The 18,000-nt window shown below is 44.6% G+C and overlaps 1 protein-coding gene across 1 annotated transcript; it reads right to left on the bottom strand.

Annotated features, from left to right (window-relative positions):
* Positions 1 to 4,028: 4,028 nt before the first annotated feature.
* LOC144591813 (motile sperm domain-containing protein 2-like) lies at positions 4,029 to 17,618 on the bottom strand (the record flags this gene model as incomplete). Its single annotated transcript, XM_078395834.1, has 5 exons — positions 17,576 to 17,618; positions 16,006 to 16,161; positions 12,098 to 12,184; positions 6,472 to 6,626; positions 4,029 to 4,100 (listed from the first exon to the last, which is right to left on the bottom strand). Coding segments are annotated over exons 1-5 (513 nt in total), but the record flags the coding sequence as incomplete, so codon positions are not given.
* Between the last annotated feature and the right edge of the window lie 382 nt (positions 17,619 to 18,000).

Genomic DNA, 18,000 nt, shown 5'->3' on the forward strand with positions numbered 1-18,000 from the left:
GCCCGTGCACAGGAGGCCGCCGAGGTGTCCGACAATAGGAGCGCCTCCGGCCAACATGTAAACCGATCCACCACCGTCAGGAGATGAGTATAACCCCTGGAATAAGGCAATGGACCCACCAAATCCACGTGGATGTGAAAAAAACGGACTGGGGGAACCTCGAAACTCTGGTATGGGGGCTGGACATGGCGATGAACTTTGGAGGTTTGGCACGGAATACAGGCCCGTGCCCAGGCCGCCACCTGCTTCCGCAGGCCGTGCCAGACAAACCGGGCGGCCACCATGGCCGAAGTCGCCCTGATGGACGGATGTGCCAGGCCGTGAATGGCCTCAAAAACCTTACGCCGCAGGGCGGCAGGCACCACCGGGCTAGGGCGTGCAAGGGTGAGGCCCACGGACTACTTGAAGGCCGCACAATTCCCAGCCTCTCCAAGCTCAAGAACTCCTCTCGAGCCATGGCCAGCTTTTCGGGTGGGAGGCGCCGTCCCCGGGCAAAAACCGGCGGGCCCTCGGTCGGAATGAAATGCACCACCCCATGCTTCTCGGAAGGTGCATCGAACCATTGAACGAGGAGCTGCAGGAACTCCGCTAGGACCGCATCGAACTGACCGGGGGCCGTGATGGCCTGGATCGCTGAACTGGGTGGGGCGGCGCTTGGGGGGGCCGCAGGCCCCGTACTTCGGGGCCGTACGTCAGCCGAGGGCTGCAGGCCGCTACCGTGGACGTCTGCGACCAACGAAAACGCCCATAGGAAGTCTGCACCCAAAATGGCCTGGCCCACATCCGCCACGATGAAATTCCAACGGTAGGTCCTAGACCCAAAGGACAGGGACATAGTCCTCTTACCGTAAGTGCGGATGGCGCTACCGTTCACTGCAATAAGGGGCGGCCCCTTCCCCCCCGCTTGAACTTCACAGCCGTAGGGAGGCACAATAATCACAACCGCTCCCGTATCCACCAGAAACACGATCCCGGTCTCTTGGTCCGTCACGTAGAGGCGGCAATTACGGCCAATCGAAACTGCCTCTACGTTCGATCGGCCCAGGCATTTCCCGGAAACGTACACGGGGCTCTGCAACTTCGGGCGTCACTGCCCCACCGCCGATGGAAGAAACACCAGCCGCTTTTATTCTGCCGTGCTGGTTGTGCCCGCGACCAATAAACATGTTCTGCAGCCCCCTCTTGCCTGGCAGACTGCGAAATAGCGGCCGAGCCGTCGCTCTCCCGGCCGGTCCCCCGACTGCCGCTGGGCCTCGAGACACGATTGACCGAGTCGTCCCGGGTGTGCCGCTCCCTGACGAGCATGTCGGCTTTCTCGGCGAACGTTTCCGGGTCGTCAAACGAGACGTCGGCCAACACCAGCCTGACGTCCCGGGGTAGCTTCTCTCGAAATGCCGCCTCGAACATCATGCACGGCTGATGGTCGCCCACCAAGGTCAGCATTTCCGTCATCAACTCGGACGGCAGCTGCTGCCCCAGCGCTGGTAGATGGAGCAGCCTCAGAGCCCGCTGGTTCTGGCTCCAGCCGAATTTCTTCAGTAGGTGCCTCTTGAGCCCCACGTACTGCTCCGTTTGGGGTGGACTGGTCAGATATTGACTGACCCTCGCCGCCAACTCCGCCTGCAGACAGCTCACCAGGTGGTGGAACTTCTCCAGTTCGCTATCCACCTTTTTAATATGGAACTGCGACTCCGCCTGTACAAACCACAGGTGCGGCTGATGGGCCCAGAACGGCGGTAGGTGCACCTCGCCCGCGCTCGCTCCCACTTGCGACATTCTGCGTGTTCTTCGCGTTCGGGTCACCAATGTAGTGAGTCCAAAACGAGCGTTATTGTTCAAAGGTCTTTATTCGTAGGTAACCGTAACAAAACTGCAACTGCTTACTTTGGACACACACTACTTAACTAGCCAATACAATCTAATCTCATCTCTCCAGCTGGTCGCCAGACACAACTCTACCTCGCGCTCCCGCATCTCGTGACTCGTTAGCCCAACTGAGGGTTCGAGACCCCCCCGCTAATCCGTATGTCCCTACAATGTAATAAGATAGCACAAAAATGTTTTTACTTTTCTATTACCAGTTTTTTTTAATGGAAATTTTGATCTGAATCCTGTCAACTCCACTGAACAACTGATGATATACGTCACATTTGTATTTTTGGTAACACTAGAGCAAAACGTGTAGATTAATGCCACATATTCAGCCGAAGATGATTGCTCCAGATCAGTTCCCATTGTCTGAAGAAGGGTCTCGACCCGAAACGTCGCCCATTCCTTCTCTCCTGAGATGCTGCCTGACCTGCTGAGTTACTCCAGCGGGACAGGCAGCATCTCTGGAGAGAAGGAATGGGTGACGTTTCAGGTCGAGACCCTTCTTCAGTCCCAAAACATCACCAATTCCTTCTCTCCAGAGATGCTGCCTGTCCCGCTACACTACTCCAACATTTTATATTGGCTTTATTCCTTGGAGTGCACGAGGATGAGGGATGGTCTTATAGAGGTGTACAAAATTATGAGAGTAAAAGATAGACTTTTATCCAGAGTAGAGGAAATTGAAAACCAGAGGACATCGGTTTGAGGTGAGCGGAGGGGAGATTTAATCGGAATCTGTGCGGCAACCATTTTTTGCACAAGGGTGGTAGGTGTGTGGAACGAGCTGCCAGTGGAGGTAGTTGAAGCAGGTACTATCATAATGTTTAAGAAACATTTAGACAGGTACATGGAAAGGATAGGTTTAGAGGGATATGGGGCAAACACAGGCTGGTGAGACTAGTGTAGACGGGGCTTGTTGGTTGATGTGGGCAAGTTGGGCCGAAGGGCCTGTTTCCATGTTGTATAGCTCTATTTCTTCATTAATAAGCAATAGCAGAACATGGTAACTCAAGTCTGAGAGGCACAATTACCCAAGCCCTAAAGAGTAACTGTAGGTGGATTTTTAATAAAGGACATCTTTCAGATTTTGTAAAAATGCAACAAAGTAACATCTAATCCCATTTAAATTAACATTTGTGGTTTCCAAATATTATTCTTGGGATCTTCAAAAGAAAGATGGCCATAATCATGCTCAACCACTAAGACAACATTATGCGCAAATTTTACTTTGTGAAAGAAGCAATAATTGATTCAGCTGCACGGGAACCAAGGTTTGGGAGGTGTTTAAATTGCAATATTCAAATATTAGAAGCAGAATATTGTGGCATCAGTAACTGGAAAATCATTATTTTGTCAAATAGAAGTTTGCTAAGATATCAAATTGCCACAGAAAACAGCAATGGTGGTAGAATCTAGCATTTCCCTAGAGGATAAATATTTTAAAATTATCAGAAAGCTTTAAGAGAGAAAACAAATCAGAGATTGAAAAGTGTAAATTTTAGCTTCTGGATCTCCCTATTTTTCTTTTCATTTGAAAGTTCATAAATGGTTTACTCTACTGTAATTATCTCTTGCCACGTTTCCTACACTGCAGTTAACTATAGCCAAAGCTACTGAACATTGCTGATTATTAAACTGTGCCAAAATTTTAATTAGTACATGTTGCTGGGCAAAGTAAGAGAGAGAGTGTGGTGTTGAGTATCTACTGAATATTTGCTTCCCACCTTGGATGGCATTATTATTCTGATTATGTGGCAAAAGTGTAACATTAAAAGAAAGGTTCTAAAAATGAATGCATGCATCAGAAAATCCAGTTTAATTAGTTAAAAAAGACTGACATTAACTTCTGTACTAGAGCAATCTCTTCCCCTTTCATTTTTCCTACTTATTACTTTTGAGACTTTTACCTTGTTTTCAATGCCAAAACCTACTGGTAAAATAATTATTCTCTAATTACACAAGGTATTTAGGGGGTAGTTTCAAGATTAAAGCAGACTGAGGGATTCAGACAAGTACACATTTATTTTTAGCATCTAATCACGTTATAGGAGCTCCCTTACCACCTATCCACCCCCATCATGAAATGAGCATATCCAATTAAGGGAACAAAACAAAACAGAAAAACATATTTGAAGCAAACTAGTAAAAGGTGTTACAAAGTACTTACAAAGGTACTTAGGATAATAGATCTTAAAACAGTTGATGATAAAACGTACAAAGTCCATGTCCTAGAAATCAAAACAGAATGTAAAGATTTAAAATAAAAAAAAATGTTAACAACAAATCTTCAATGGTTTCATCTGGAAAACAAGTAGTTTCACTATACCCTGCATACTTCAGAGCTACTAAGTAGAAAACTAATTTAGAATTAGTGACCTCTATCAAAATGATTTAATCTGAAATTTTCTCTCTGCTGGCAAGTTCAAACAGCTTCTACATAATGGAGAAACAAGAAACCAGATATATTTTTTTTTACAAAAGAAAAGACACAAGGTGCTGAAGTAACTCATTTCGTCAGGTAGCATCTCTGATAAAAATGGATAGGTGGCTATTTAAGTGTGAATTGCGACACCAGAGGAAGGAATATGGGCGGCAGAGGAGAAATGGGTGTGTCCTGGTGGGGAATAGGGAAGGCCTGGGGGGGGGGGGGGGGGGTTATTGAAGAGAAGGGGGCCTCCATCCCCTTATTCTTTGGCCAACCATCAATCTATCAAAAAACTCGTCTCACCTGTATTCACTTATTAATCGCCAGACTTTGCCCTGCCCCTTCTGTCTTCCAGCTTTCTCCCCTTCCCTCATCATCATCAGACTGAAGGGTCCTGACCCAAAACGCCACCCATCCATGTTCTCCAATTATGTTGTCTGACCAGCTCAGTTACTCCTGCATTTTGTAACTTCTACGCAAGTGATTTTTCCATGTTGTTACTTCCTAAAAATTCATCAAAACCCACAAGCAGATTTCCATCAATTCAATACAACTCCTAAAAGAGGGAGCTTAAGCTAATGATTTTCTAAATCAAAGAAAAATGATCTTCAAACCTGACTTCTGAAAGTAGTCTGTTAACACACCTGTTAAAATAATTTCCAACTTAAAAAAATGATGAAACACAAGAGAGCAGCATTTTAACAGAACTAGGCCACTATCCTTTCTTTCACTATAGTACATTTTATTACTGAGATTGATAACCAAGGTATCCATTCGAAAGAGATTTTACAGACCTCCAAATGACTTTAGTCTTGGACCTTCTACTAGTCTACAGTGGTAGCTAAGATCCTGAAAGCAAGATACTACTCAAAAGGTTTTGGTTTAAAAAATATATTGACAATACTGGATTTATTGAACAAAAAAGGCCTCTTATTTGTTCATAAGTGACAGGAGTAGAATTAAGCCATTCAGCACATCATGTCTACTCCACCATTCAATCATTGCTGATCTATCTCTCCCTCCTAACCCCATTCTCCTGCCTTCTCCCCATAACCCGACACCCGTATAAATCAAGAATCTATCTCTGCCTTAAAAAAATCCATTGACTTGGGTATTGGACTTATGATGGGAATAATATAATCTTAAGTTTTTTTCTATTATAATATGCATACCAAACCCCTCCAATTTGCATTAGGTCATGACAAAGTCCTAAGCATGGAAACAGGCCCTTCAGTCCAACTTGCTCATGCTAACCAAGGTACCCCATCTACACTAGTCCCACCTGTCAGTGTTTCACCCATATTTCCTACCCATGTACCTCTCCAAAAGTATTTTAAATGTAGTTATAGTAGTTATGCCTCAACTACCTCCTCTAGCAGCTCATTCCATATACCCACCACCCTCTGTGTGAGTCTTTTAGTGATGTTGACAGACAGATACATATTCACTGGAACACTGCAAGACTTCTCCTGTTCTTTTTCAAATAGTGCAATGTAATCTTTTGCATCAACCCTGAGAAAGCAGAGCACATTTCAGATTAATGCCTGATCCAAAATGCTACGCTTCAGACACACCCACAATATTGTTGAAATGCATTTTGTGATTACATTTCAGGAGTGAAAAGGACTTTCTATAGAAAATGTGCTACTGCTTAGTGCAGATCGACATCTTATTGCCAGGCACAGTCAATTAACAGAGGTGCTCTTTGTAACAGTTTTGATTTCTGCTCAGCTAGATTTCCACACCCAGCTAAAAGATTAGGGAATAGTTTTTTTGTTACTGCATCTGTGCCTTGAAAAAAGGCAATGCAAATGTTCTACCTGCCTGCAAAAAGGCAAGTGTTTTCACATGCTTGTTCTGTCTGAGATATGACAATACCATAACCTTGACTTTTGATCAGTTTACGATTCAGGAAAAAGAAACTCAGATTGGTCACACTTCAAAATACAGCGACATGATCTATTTTAGATATTCATTTTGGATTTGGCATAAAATAAGAGAACTTCCTGACAAAGAAAAACATTATATGTGGATAAAACTTCTGGTAATAAGATGAAACCAAAGCAACCCCCACCCCACCAGTATCTCACCCTCAGCCCAAAAGCATTTAGCTGCAGAAAACAGCAAGAAAGGTACATGGATTTGAAAAAAAGAGATAATATTGTGGCACTTACTACATTGCTTAATCCTGTTTCAGTCAGGTCAAATACCACAGTTAGAGGTTTTCCTTGCTCTCTTTTAGAATATCGTTCCAACCAAAAGGCAACATATTTCTTTCTTTCCAAAGTTGTCTTTGTATCTTTGATGTGTAATTTCACTCTGAACCAAACTGGCAAAAATCATGTCAAAAACAGTTTGATTAACAGTCAGGTACAATTTAGTTGTGCAAATTAAGACAGTATTGGTGTTACTATCCACTAGGTTATTAAATTAGCTCAGAAATAATGTTCACCATTATGAAATTTAGACTTTACAGATAAAGCACGAGACAGGCCCTTCGGCCCACCAAGTTCGTGCCAATCAGTGATCACCCTATGCACTAACACTATCCTACACACTAAGGACAATTTACCATTTCACCGATGTCAATTAATCTGCAAACCTGTACGTCTTTTGAGTGTGGGAGGAAACCAGCGCTCCCAGAGAAAACCACGGGGAGAACGTACAAATTCCATACAGATAGCACCCGTAATCAGGATCAAACCTGGGTCTCTGGCGCTGTAAGGCAGCAGCTCTTCTGCTACACCACTATGCCACTGCAGTAAATTCCCACAATTATTTACACATATTATTTTTTACGTTTTGCTTTTGTACTGAAATATGCAGACATTAACAAAAATCTGAAAGGTCAACAAAGAAATGAATGTCAGCAAAAACCCCCCACAATCATTAGAACGGACATTGGTGGGGCTGTTTCAGCAAAAATCAGTTAAGCTTTCATGCAGTTTATCACCGCTGTAATTGGCAAAATGAAACAGACTGAGGCCCAGATTTTATTACAGAATACGAGAAGACTTCAGCATTTACCATTATCAGGAAGTACATGGAACATCAGTTCCCAATGTCCACACATGCAATGGTAAACAGAAACCCAGAATCAGTTGTCCAACATGGCCTGCAGCTCACAAGAAACCACTATATTGACATTACACCAAGAAATTTGGCATTGATGCCCATGAAGGATGTGAAATTAGGGTTTTACATGATAAACATCAGAAAATGTTAGGACTCATGATATCACACTACCTAGTAGCATCACAATTTTAAATGTTGCCAAAAAACCGTTCCTGCAATCATAATTCGTTTCTTTATGAATCTTATTCCTTCAACTTTCAATAATTGCTCAAGATTTGTCTCCGACTTCTTTCAACATTTAGTTTGGTTTCTGTGTTACTAAATTGATTTTTTTTTTCTTTTTGGCTTTATCTGAGAGCCTTTGCCAATCATATTGATTGCTTATTTATTCAGAAGCCACAGAAGCAAAATAAAACTGCAGATGCTGGTAAACGCAAACAAGATTTGCTGGAAGTGTTTTACAAGTCATGCTGCATCCATGTGGAAAGAAAAAGTCAATGTCAAAAGCAGTGTAAAAAAAGTGTGCTTTAAATTGCAGGGTAGAAGAGGCAGAGCAGAGGGAAAGTCTGTTATAGGTGGAGACAATAGGGCGAACAGGCTGATGTGGGTTTTTTTAATTTTAGGTTTCAATAAGGTACTATGAGATTTAAGAAAAATATTGAAGAACAAGTGTAAATGGGTTATATGAGTTGGGATACTGTGACCATTGGAGCTGCAAGGATCTATGCTTGGTCTACGGCTGTAACAATCTATTGCAATGAAATGAATGAGGGAATCATACAATGTCAAAGTAATTATATTGTTTAGGTTTATTATTTTCACTGTACCAGTAAATGTAACAAGGTTTGTTGTGCATGCTATTCCAATCTGATCACATACTATACGAATATAATCGGGTCAAATTCAAGCACAACAAATAGAGGAAAGGGGAAGATAGAGTGCAGAATATAGTTCTATGCATTATATCACATCAATTCCATAGACACTGATGTCACAAAGGCAGGTGGCAGCACAAAAGACTTCAGAGGATAGAGGATTAAGTAACTAGGCAAGAACATGACAGATAGAATATGGAAAAAATAAGTTATCTACTTTGGTGGAGAAAGAAAAGACAGATTTTTTTTTTTTTAAATGGTGAAACATTAAACAGTAGTGTTATACCCACAGCATGGCGCAGGGCAGATGGAGTCCTGATTCCGAAAGAGAAGGAATCCACAGATATCAGCCAATTCCGCCCTATCAGTCTCCTCAATGTAGAGGGTAAAATCTTCTTCAGCATCATAGCTCAGAGGATGACCAGCTATTTAGAGAGAAACAACCTTGTGGATACAACAGTCCAAAAAGCAGGCATCCCAGGGTTCTCTGGATGTCTCGAACATACCAGCATGATTTGGCACCAAATCCAGACTGCAAGAAAAGAAGAGAGATCTGCATGTCATTTTCCTTGACCTTGCCAATGCGTTCGGAACTGTCCCTCAGTTTCCTGTGGGCATCCTTTGACTTCTTCAGGATACCAGAGACCATCGCAAGCCCTGTCAAGGCTTATTTTCTGGATCTGCAGCTGTGTTACACCACGACAAACTTTACCACCACATGGCACTGCATGGAGATTGGCATAATGGCAGGGTGTACCATCTCCCCATTGATTTTTACAATGGCTATGGAAGTCATCATAAGGGCCTCCAAGTGGGTGGTGGGAGGCGAGCGGCTGAAGTCTGGAGTCCGTCTACCACCCATCAGGGCCTACATGGATGACATGACAATCATAACAACAACAGCACCTTGCACCAGGCGCCTTTTAGGGAAGCTTCAAGAGAACATCACTGGGGTTAGAATGAAATTTAAGCCATCCAAATCAAGAAGCATTTCTATAATCAAAGGCAAACTGACGGATCAAAGGTTTTTCATTGATCAAGAACCAATCCCAACTGTGTCAGAGAAGCCAATCAAAAGTCTGGGGAGATGGTATGACTCTAAACTGAAGGACACTGATCAGGCAAACGAGCTTAGGCAAGAAATCATCAAAGGTCTAGCAAACATCGACCGATCCATGTTGCCTGGAAAGCTGAAAATCTGGTGCCTGCAGTTTGGGTTACTACCTCGCCTTATGTGGCCACTAACCATGTATGACATCACCCTCACAAGAGTTGAGAAGATGGAAAGAACAATCAGCTCTTTTGTGAGAAAGTGGGTAGGTGTTCCTCGATGCCTGAGCAACGTAGGCCTGTACGGTCAGGGGGTACTTCAGCTGCCTCTCTCTAGCCTCACAGAGGAGTTCAAGTACACTAAAGTCAGACTAGAGATGACCCTGGCAGAATCGAGGAACACTGTCATCCGAGCTGCTGCCCCAACCCTGGCAACAGGAAGGAAGTGGACGGCTAAGAATGCGACACAGCAGGCAAAATCTACTCTCCACCAAGGCGACATGATTGGGCAAGTCCAACACGGACGAAGTGGCTTAGGGCTTGGCGGAAAGCGACCTTGCTGGAACAAGGCATCCTCACTGGAGCGCCGGAAGTTGGTCACGGCCGAAGTTCCTTGGGAGGATGCTGTGCAGGAAGCCTTTGAAAGAAAGAAACTGCGCTACACAGACCTTGCAGCGGAGGCAGAACAGCGAAGCTGGAGAGCAAAGATCTGCCCGGTAGAAGTTGGATGTCGAGGATTTGTGGCAACATCTACCGTAAGACTGATGAAGGACAGTAGGAGTCGAGTAGGTGTGCCAAGGCTGTGTCGCAAGCTAAACAGGGCCAGTGGATGAGATGGGAGAGTGTGGAAAAGCGGAAGATCAGCTGGAAGGACATGTGGGAGATGGAGGCGAGCAGGATAAGCTTCCTCATTCGGGCAACCTATTATGTCCTTCCTAGCCCAAAAAATCTCAACCAATGGCTGGACGAAGATCCATCATGCCCCCCGTGTTCAACACCAGCCACGCTTAAGCACATCCTCACTGGGTGTAAAGTAAGCCTCTCCCAAGGACGGTACACCTGGAGACATAATCAAGTGCTCAAATGCCTGGCAGCGACTCTGGAAGGCAGGACAACCACCAACAATGCCCTGCCGCCCAGAACAACCAACCCAGTTATGCCAATTGCCTTTGTTCGGGAGGGGGAACAAAAGCAACGGAAAATTCCACCAAGGACAAGGTTTGGACAGCTGGAGGCAGCCCGGGACTGACAGATGCTGGTGGATGTGGACCAACGGCTTACAGTTCCACCAGAGATAGCAATCACCAACTTGAGGCCTGATCTTGTCCTCTGGTCCAACTCTCAGCGCATGGTGTATTTTGTGGAGCTCACAGTCCCTTGGGAGGATGCTGTGCAGGAAGCCTTTGAAAGAAAGAAACTGCGCTACACAGACCTTGCAGAACAGCGGGGCTGGAGAGCAAAGATCTGCCCGGTAGAAGTTGGATGTCCAGGATTTGTGGCAACATCTACCGTAAGTCTGATGAAGGACCTGGGAATCAGCGGACAAGCCCTACGCCAGGCTATCAAGGAAACATCACAGGTGGCAGAGCGGAGTAGCCAGTGGCTCTGGCTGAAGAGGAAAGACCCCATCTGGTCTCCCAAATAAGCCGGCTAGGCAGATGCAGAGGGGGGTGGTTCTGGGACGCCAGAATGCACTGCTGAGCCTACTGGAGACGTCGTGGGTCCAATCAGCGAAACGTCGATGAAAGTAGGTGCCCACTTGATAACCCCAATGACGTGTCTGCCTAGCCTTTCTCAACATCGGAGGAGAATAGGTGAGTGCATAAGCCTCCCATTACCACCGGGAGCAAGTTGACATTTGGCACTTTGGATTTCTAACATCTTGTCCTGTGTATTTGGAAACAGAATGTCTCAAATGTATGCAAATCATTTAGCTTAACATGCAGGTTCAGCAAGCATTGTAGAGGCCAAAAAGAATATTGCGTACAGATCTGGTCTTCCTACCCAAAAGGATATATTTGTAATGGAGTGCAGCAAACGGTCATCATTTTGATTCCTGGGATAGAAGAATCATTGTTTTAGAGAGATTGAGCACATTATGCACTCCAGTTTGGAAGAATACACTGTTCTTATTGAAAAATATAAAATGAGTATGGGGCTTAAAAGGATAAATCCAGAATTGTGGATACAAAGTGCTGGAGTAACTCGACAGATCAGGCATCATCTCTGGAGAAAAAGGGTTCCAACCCGAAACGTCACCCATCCTTCTTCAGACCTGACCCAAAATGTCACCCATCTTTTTTCTCCAGAGATGCTGCCTGAACCACCGAGTTACTCCAGCACTTTATGTTTATCTTCGGTATAAACCAGCATCTGCAGTTCTTTCTTACAAATCCAGAGTTGATGATTGGGGCACTGGTTTGCCCGAGTTCTCCAAACCAGGAGTTACTGTCTCAAAATAAAGGTTTGGTTGTTTAGTGTGAAGATAAGAAAATGTCTTCACCCAGAGTACATCTTTGAACTTCTCTGCCCAAGAGCTCAATAAGTAACAACATAGCTTTATTTAACCAAACAATAACCCATGACACATCCTTGTAGCCAATTATACTACTAAAAAATTCTAGTGCAAAGTATAATTCTAAGTGTAGAAACATTTGATGTCATCAGTCAAAAGAAAGCATAACCAGTTGGCTCTTAAACTTACTTCACCGTACAATTAGATCAATGATGATCTGGATTTCAACTTCATTTAACCACCAAATCTATCAATTAAATTCAGCAATGAAACAACAAAACTCACATATTTTGTTGCCCTCCTTATCATATCCATGTAGGTAAACAGCTCCAGTTTCAAAAGTCCATTTAGGAAGACTTGACTCGCTTAAATCTGTAACAAGTATACATAATAAAAATGGATTTATACAATGTGTTAATAAATCTTTCAACATACTTCAACATATTCTTAGATTGCAAATTTCTGGGTATGATTTGTCAAGAATGATTCACAATCTGCATACAATACTGAAATTATTGGGTCTGTTATACACACAGCGACTGAAGCAATATAAACTGATTTAAACCCAATGTAAAATGGAGGCCAAAAAAATTACTCAGGGTTCCCCATCAGCAATTCCCATTTTGAACTCTATTGAAAAACACAAGGTTACAAAAATGAAGACGTTAACACATACTGGACGACTCGTGGACCCGTTGGGTCCAAACCTCTCCTGCGGGCCTGGGAACCCTCCCCCAACTGACGACCCGTGGACCTATTGCCGGCCGGGGAGTCTCCCCTGGGGTCGGTGGGAGCCACTCACCCCAGACCCGGGTGGCCATTGTGGTGGCTAGCAGCAGGAGAATGGCCGCAAGGCACTGCTGCATGTTTGTCATGTCGGCGGCCATCTTGTTTCACTTTCTCTCTGACGCCGCGATGCACCACGGGAGGTCAGGCACGGGGCACGCCGGGACGGGCGCCGGTCCACCCCGGCAACCCTCCCCCAACTGACAACCCGTGGACCCGTTGCAGGCCGGGGAGTCTCCCCCGGGGGCGGGCGAGGGGGGGGGGGAAGAGGAAAGGGGAGAGGGAGCAATTCACCCCTGCCCCGGGCGGCCAGCAGGAGAGCGGCCGCAAGGTGCTGCCGCATGTTCGTCCTGCTGGCGGCCATCTTGTTTCACCTTCTCTCTGTGCCGCGCTGCACCACGGGAGGAAGGTCAGGTAGGGGGCAGGCCAGGACGGGTGCCGGACCTCCCCGGCAACCCTCACACAACTGCGCACAAGCGTTGTGACGCAATATGAACACGCAAGTATTAGATCAACGGGCCCGCACCTTGGTCAGCATGGACAAGTTGGGCCTTAAGGGCCTATTTTCATGCTGTATGACACTCTAGATGAGATCAGGTACATGTATTTTTTGTAATTAATAAAAAGCCTGTAGCCCTTTTGGGTGTGAGGGGGCCGACTATGTGCACCTAATATTAAAAAGTCAACTGACCAATTTTAAGATTTAGAGATGCAATGTTTTCAAACGTCGATAACAACAAATATTTGTAAAAAACATAGGTTGCCAATACCTGTTGAATTCGACTTCAGGAAAGCGCATGAAAAAAATATATTATTTTAAACAACCAGCATGATTTTGAAGTTATCATTGCTAAATGATCTTTAAAAACCAAATATACTTATTTGCAAATTTCATGTTAGAAAAAGTAAACTCAAGCTTTAAAGTACTGGCTCAAACATCTAATAACTCGTCGGCCATTAATTAGACAATAGACAATAGGTGCAGGAGTAGGCCACAGTTTAAGAATAAGGGGTAGGCCATTTAGAACAGAGATGAGGAAAAACTTTTTCAGTCAGAGAGTTGTGAATCTGTGGAATTCTCTGCCTCAGAGGGCAGTGGAGACCAATTCTCTGATAGATAGAGCTCTTAAGGATAGCGGAGTTAGGGGGTATGGGGAGAAAGCAGGAACGGGGTACTGATTGAGAATGATCAGCCATGATCACATTGAATGGCGGTGCTGGCTCGAAGGGCTGAATGGCCTACTCCTGCACCTATTGTCTATTGCCATTCGGCCCTTCGAGCCAGCACCACCATTCAATGTGATCATTGCTGATCATTCTCAATCAGTACCCTGTTCCTGCCTTCTCCCCATACCCCCTGAATCCGCTATCCTTAAGGGCTCTATCTAGCTCTCTCTTGAATGCATTCGGAGAATCGGCCTCCACTGCCTTCTGAGGTAGAGAATTCCACAGATTTACAACTGTAATTAGCATTCACACCTCTAATACCAATAAAGGCATTACTTCATTTATTCTGTGATTAATTGTTATAGTTCCATAAATTACGACTTCTTGCTAAATACAAAATGAAGCTACCAGGATAAATGCTACAGAAAATAATTAGTGCAGTCGTACAATTTCAAAAAAGATCAGTTTCTAATAATATTTGAAACATTTACTACATTCAGTATTTACAATTTTGTTGCAAACTCTGGAACAAACCTTTAAATTCATACTTTAAATTACTATTATAATGTTAGCATATAAATAGTCTTGATTAAAAACTCCTTAAACTTTTAAAACTATTGTAGCATCAGCTCTGCACAAAACACAGACCTACCTCAGTTAGAGTGGAAAAGACACTCAAAGTCTAATTATTGATTATTGAAGCAGCACAGAGACACAGCAGTAGAGTTGCTACCTAACAGCGCCATAGACCATGGTTCCATCCCGACTACGAATGCTGCCTGTACAGAGTTGTGATCGCATGGGTTTTCTCCGGGTGCACTGGCTCCCTCTCACATTCCAAAGTTGTGCAGGTTTGTAGGTTAATTGGTTTCTGTAAACTGCCTCTCGTATGTAGGATGTAAAACTGGGATAACATAGAACTAGTGTACGGGTGATTGTCGGTCGGCGAAGACTCGGGGAGCTGAAGGGCCCGTGTCCACTCTGTATCTCGAAACTAAAATTGTCAAAGCTTAAATTTTACTCCTTAATCTTTACATTTAGCAGCTGAAGAATCCAACCTCAAGTCAAGTCTATTTGTCACATACACATACATGATGTGCAGTGAAATGAAAGTGGCAATGCCTGCGGATTGTGCACAAAAAAGAATTACAGTTACAGCATATAAATAAAGTTAATAAAGTTACTATAGTGTAGACAGAATTTAGTCTCTGGAGTTATAAAAGTTGACAGTCCTGATGGCCTGTGGGAAGAAACTCCGTCTCATCCTCTCCGTTTTCACAGTGTGACAGCGGAGGCGTTTGCCTGACCGTAGCATCTGGAACAGTCCGTTACTGGGGTGGCAGGGGTCCCTCATGATCTTGCTTGCTCTGGATCTGCACCTCCTGATGTATAGGTCCTGCAGGGGGGCGAGTGTAGTTCCCATGGTGCGTTCTGCCGAACGCACTACTCTCTGCAGGGCCACCCTGTCCTGGGCAGAGCTGTTCCCAAGCCAGACTGTAATGTTGCCGGACAGGATGCTCTCTACAGCCCCAGAGTAGAAGCAATGAAGGATCCTCAGAGACACTCTGAATTTCCTCAGCTGTCTAAGGTGGTAAAGGCGCTGCTTTGCCTTACCCACCAGTGCGGCAATGTGCGTTGCCCATGTCAGATCCTCTGTGATGCGGACTCCCAAGTATTTAAAATTGCTCACCCTATCCACTGTAGACCCATTTATCTCCAGTGGCGTGTACGTCCTTGGATGTTTAGCCCTTCTAAAGTCCACAATCAGCTCCTTAGTTTTAGTGACATTCAAGAGCCTATGCTCTTGACAACTTAGGCTCCATCTTCCCTGGGAATATTGCCTAAAAGTACTAACATTTGCAGATTATTTATTATAGTTTAAGCCTACAATTCTCATGTACACTTTCCTTAAGCATTATCTTTTTGCTTCCTGCTGCATACAAGAATTGGGCAACATGTTACTTTTTCGACCCCACACACAGCCAAATACAGATGCAATCTTGCAACATTCAAGCACACATCATACTGCAGCAAAAAGTGATTACACAGGCATTTGTTATGAAGCTGTCAAGATGTACATTATTTCAATGAGTTCCATAACAGAATTGCAAGTTTTTAGTTAAGTTTTACATTCATAGGTAGGCACAAAAGGTGTCAATACAAAGCTATTTTAAAGACTGGCTTAAAGATGTGGTGTGACAATTTAAAGTATTCACATTTTCATCTTGCCAACAACTTACCGTGAACAGAAAATTCTTTTCTAAATTGAAAGCTCTCATCAATCATTTTCAAAGTATCATCCACATTGTAATGTCTCCATTGCAAATAGCTCTCAACCCACACATTATCTTGCTTTAGTCTTTCAACATCTCGAGAATCATATTTCTCAACCTTATCTACAGAAAAAGAAAATTATATTAGTAAACTGAAAATCTTTTCCTGTACATAATTAAAATTGGATATCAAATCTTAAGTATCTGTATTTTTAACTAAATGGGTCTGCTCAAATATAAAGGCAGTTAAGTTTTCCTATCTTTCTTCCAATACAAACTGTGTGAATCCTCAGCCCATCAAGTGAACACCTATTGCGGTTCTTCAGAGAAGCGGTCTGACCCGCTGAGTTACTCCAGCTTTTTATGTCTATCATAAGTGAATCTCAAATGTCTATAAACTCAAGTCATGAGTCAAGGAGATTAAAAAATGTGGTGGACACTGTAATGGATACTGACCTCCCCACCATCAAAGGGGATCTATCGGAACAGAGGTTAAAGAGCCAGCCCACATCATTGAGGACACATATCACCCTGGCCATGCTCTACAATACAATACATCTTTATTGACATTGTACAGGGGTACAACGAGATTGGGAATGCGACTTCCATTCGATGCAATAAATTCATTAGCTAATCAACAGAAATTTAGACAACCCAGAGAAACAAAATTAGAAACAGTTAAAACAGTATAAAGTGCAAATAGGTCTGTGCCGGGTTGATGTGCAACATGACCATCCGAAGGAAACAGTTCATGGGGGGGGGGGGGGCACTCAGCAGAACCGGTTCAGAGCAGCTATAGCTCTGGGGATGAAGCTGTTCCTAAGTCTGGAGGTGCGGGCGTAGAAGGCCTTGTAACGTCTGCCGGATGGTAGAAGTTCGAACAGACTATTGCAGGGGTGTGAGGAGTTTTTATGAATGCTGGTGGTTTTCCTGAGGCATTGTGTATTGTAGATGCCCTCCAAGGCTGGTAGCTGTGTCCCGATAGTCTTCTGAGCTCTGTAGACTACCCGCTGAAGAGCTCTCCTCTTCGCCTCCGTGCAGCTGAGATACCACACAGAGATGCCATACGTTCGGATGCTCTCTGTGGTGCAGCGATAGAAGGTCGTCAGCAGCTGTTGGGGCAGACTAGTCTTTTTCAGTGTTCTCAGGAAAAACAGCCGTTGCTGTGCTTTCTTGACCAGCACAGTGGTGTTAGTGGACCATGTGAGGTCCTCCGAAATGTGTGTGCCCAGAAACCTGAAGCTGGACACTCTCTCCACACTGTCCCCGTTGATAAAGAGTTGATGATCAGCTCCTTGGTCTTAGAGGTGTTTAGGGACAGGTTGTTATCTGAGCACCAGTCTGCCAGGTTCTGCACCTCCGCTCTGTAGTGTGTTTCATCACCGTTGTGTCGTCTGCAAACTTGACAATTGTGTTGGTGGCGAATGCAGGAACAGTCGTGTGTGAAGAGGGAGTAGAGCATGGGGCTCAGAACACAGCCCTGTGGCGTGCCGGTACTCAGGGTGATAGTGGAGGACACGTGCGGGGCCAGTCTCACTGCCTGCGGTCGCTCCGTCAGGAATTTCAGGATCCAGTCGCATAACGACGAGCTGAGGCCTAGCTGGTGGAGTTTGGTGGTGAGCTTGGTGGAGATGACCGTGTTGAAGGCAGAGCTATAGTCTATGAATAGCATCCTCACATACGTGCCCTGTCTCTCCAGGTGAGTCAGGACAGTGTCAAGAGCCAGAGAGATGGCGTCCTCTGTGGGTCTGTTTGCCCTGTATGCGAATTGATGCGAGTCCGGTGAGGCAGGGATGCTGGATTTGATGTGTGAGCGGACCAGCCTTTCAAAGCACTTCATGATTATTGGTGTTAGGGCAACCGGACGGTAGTCGTTCAGGTTGGTGATTTTTGTTTTTTTCGGCACCGGCACTATGGTAGCCGACTTCAGGCACTTGGGGACAATTGCCAGAGATAGACAGG

The sequence above is a fragment of the Rhinoraja longicauda genome, unplaced genomic scaffold (genome assembly GCF_053455715.1).
Source record: "Rhinoraja longicauda isolate Sanriku21f unplaced genomic scaffold, sRhiLon1.1 Scf002061, whole genome shotgun sequence".
Lineage (NCBI taxonomy): Eukaryota > Metazoa > Chordata > Chondrichthyes > Rajiformes > Arhynchobatidae > Rhinoraja > Rhinoraja longicauda.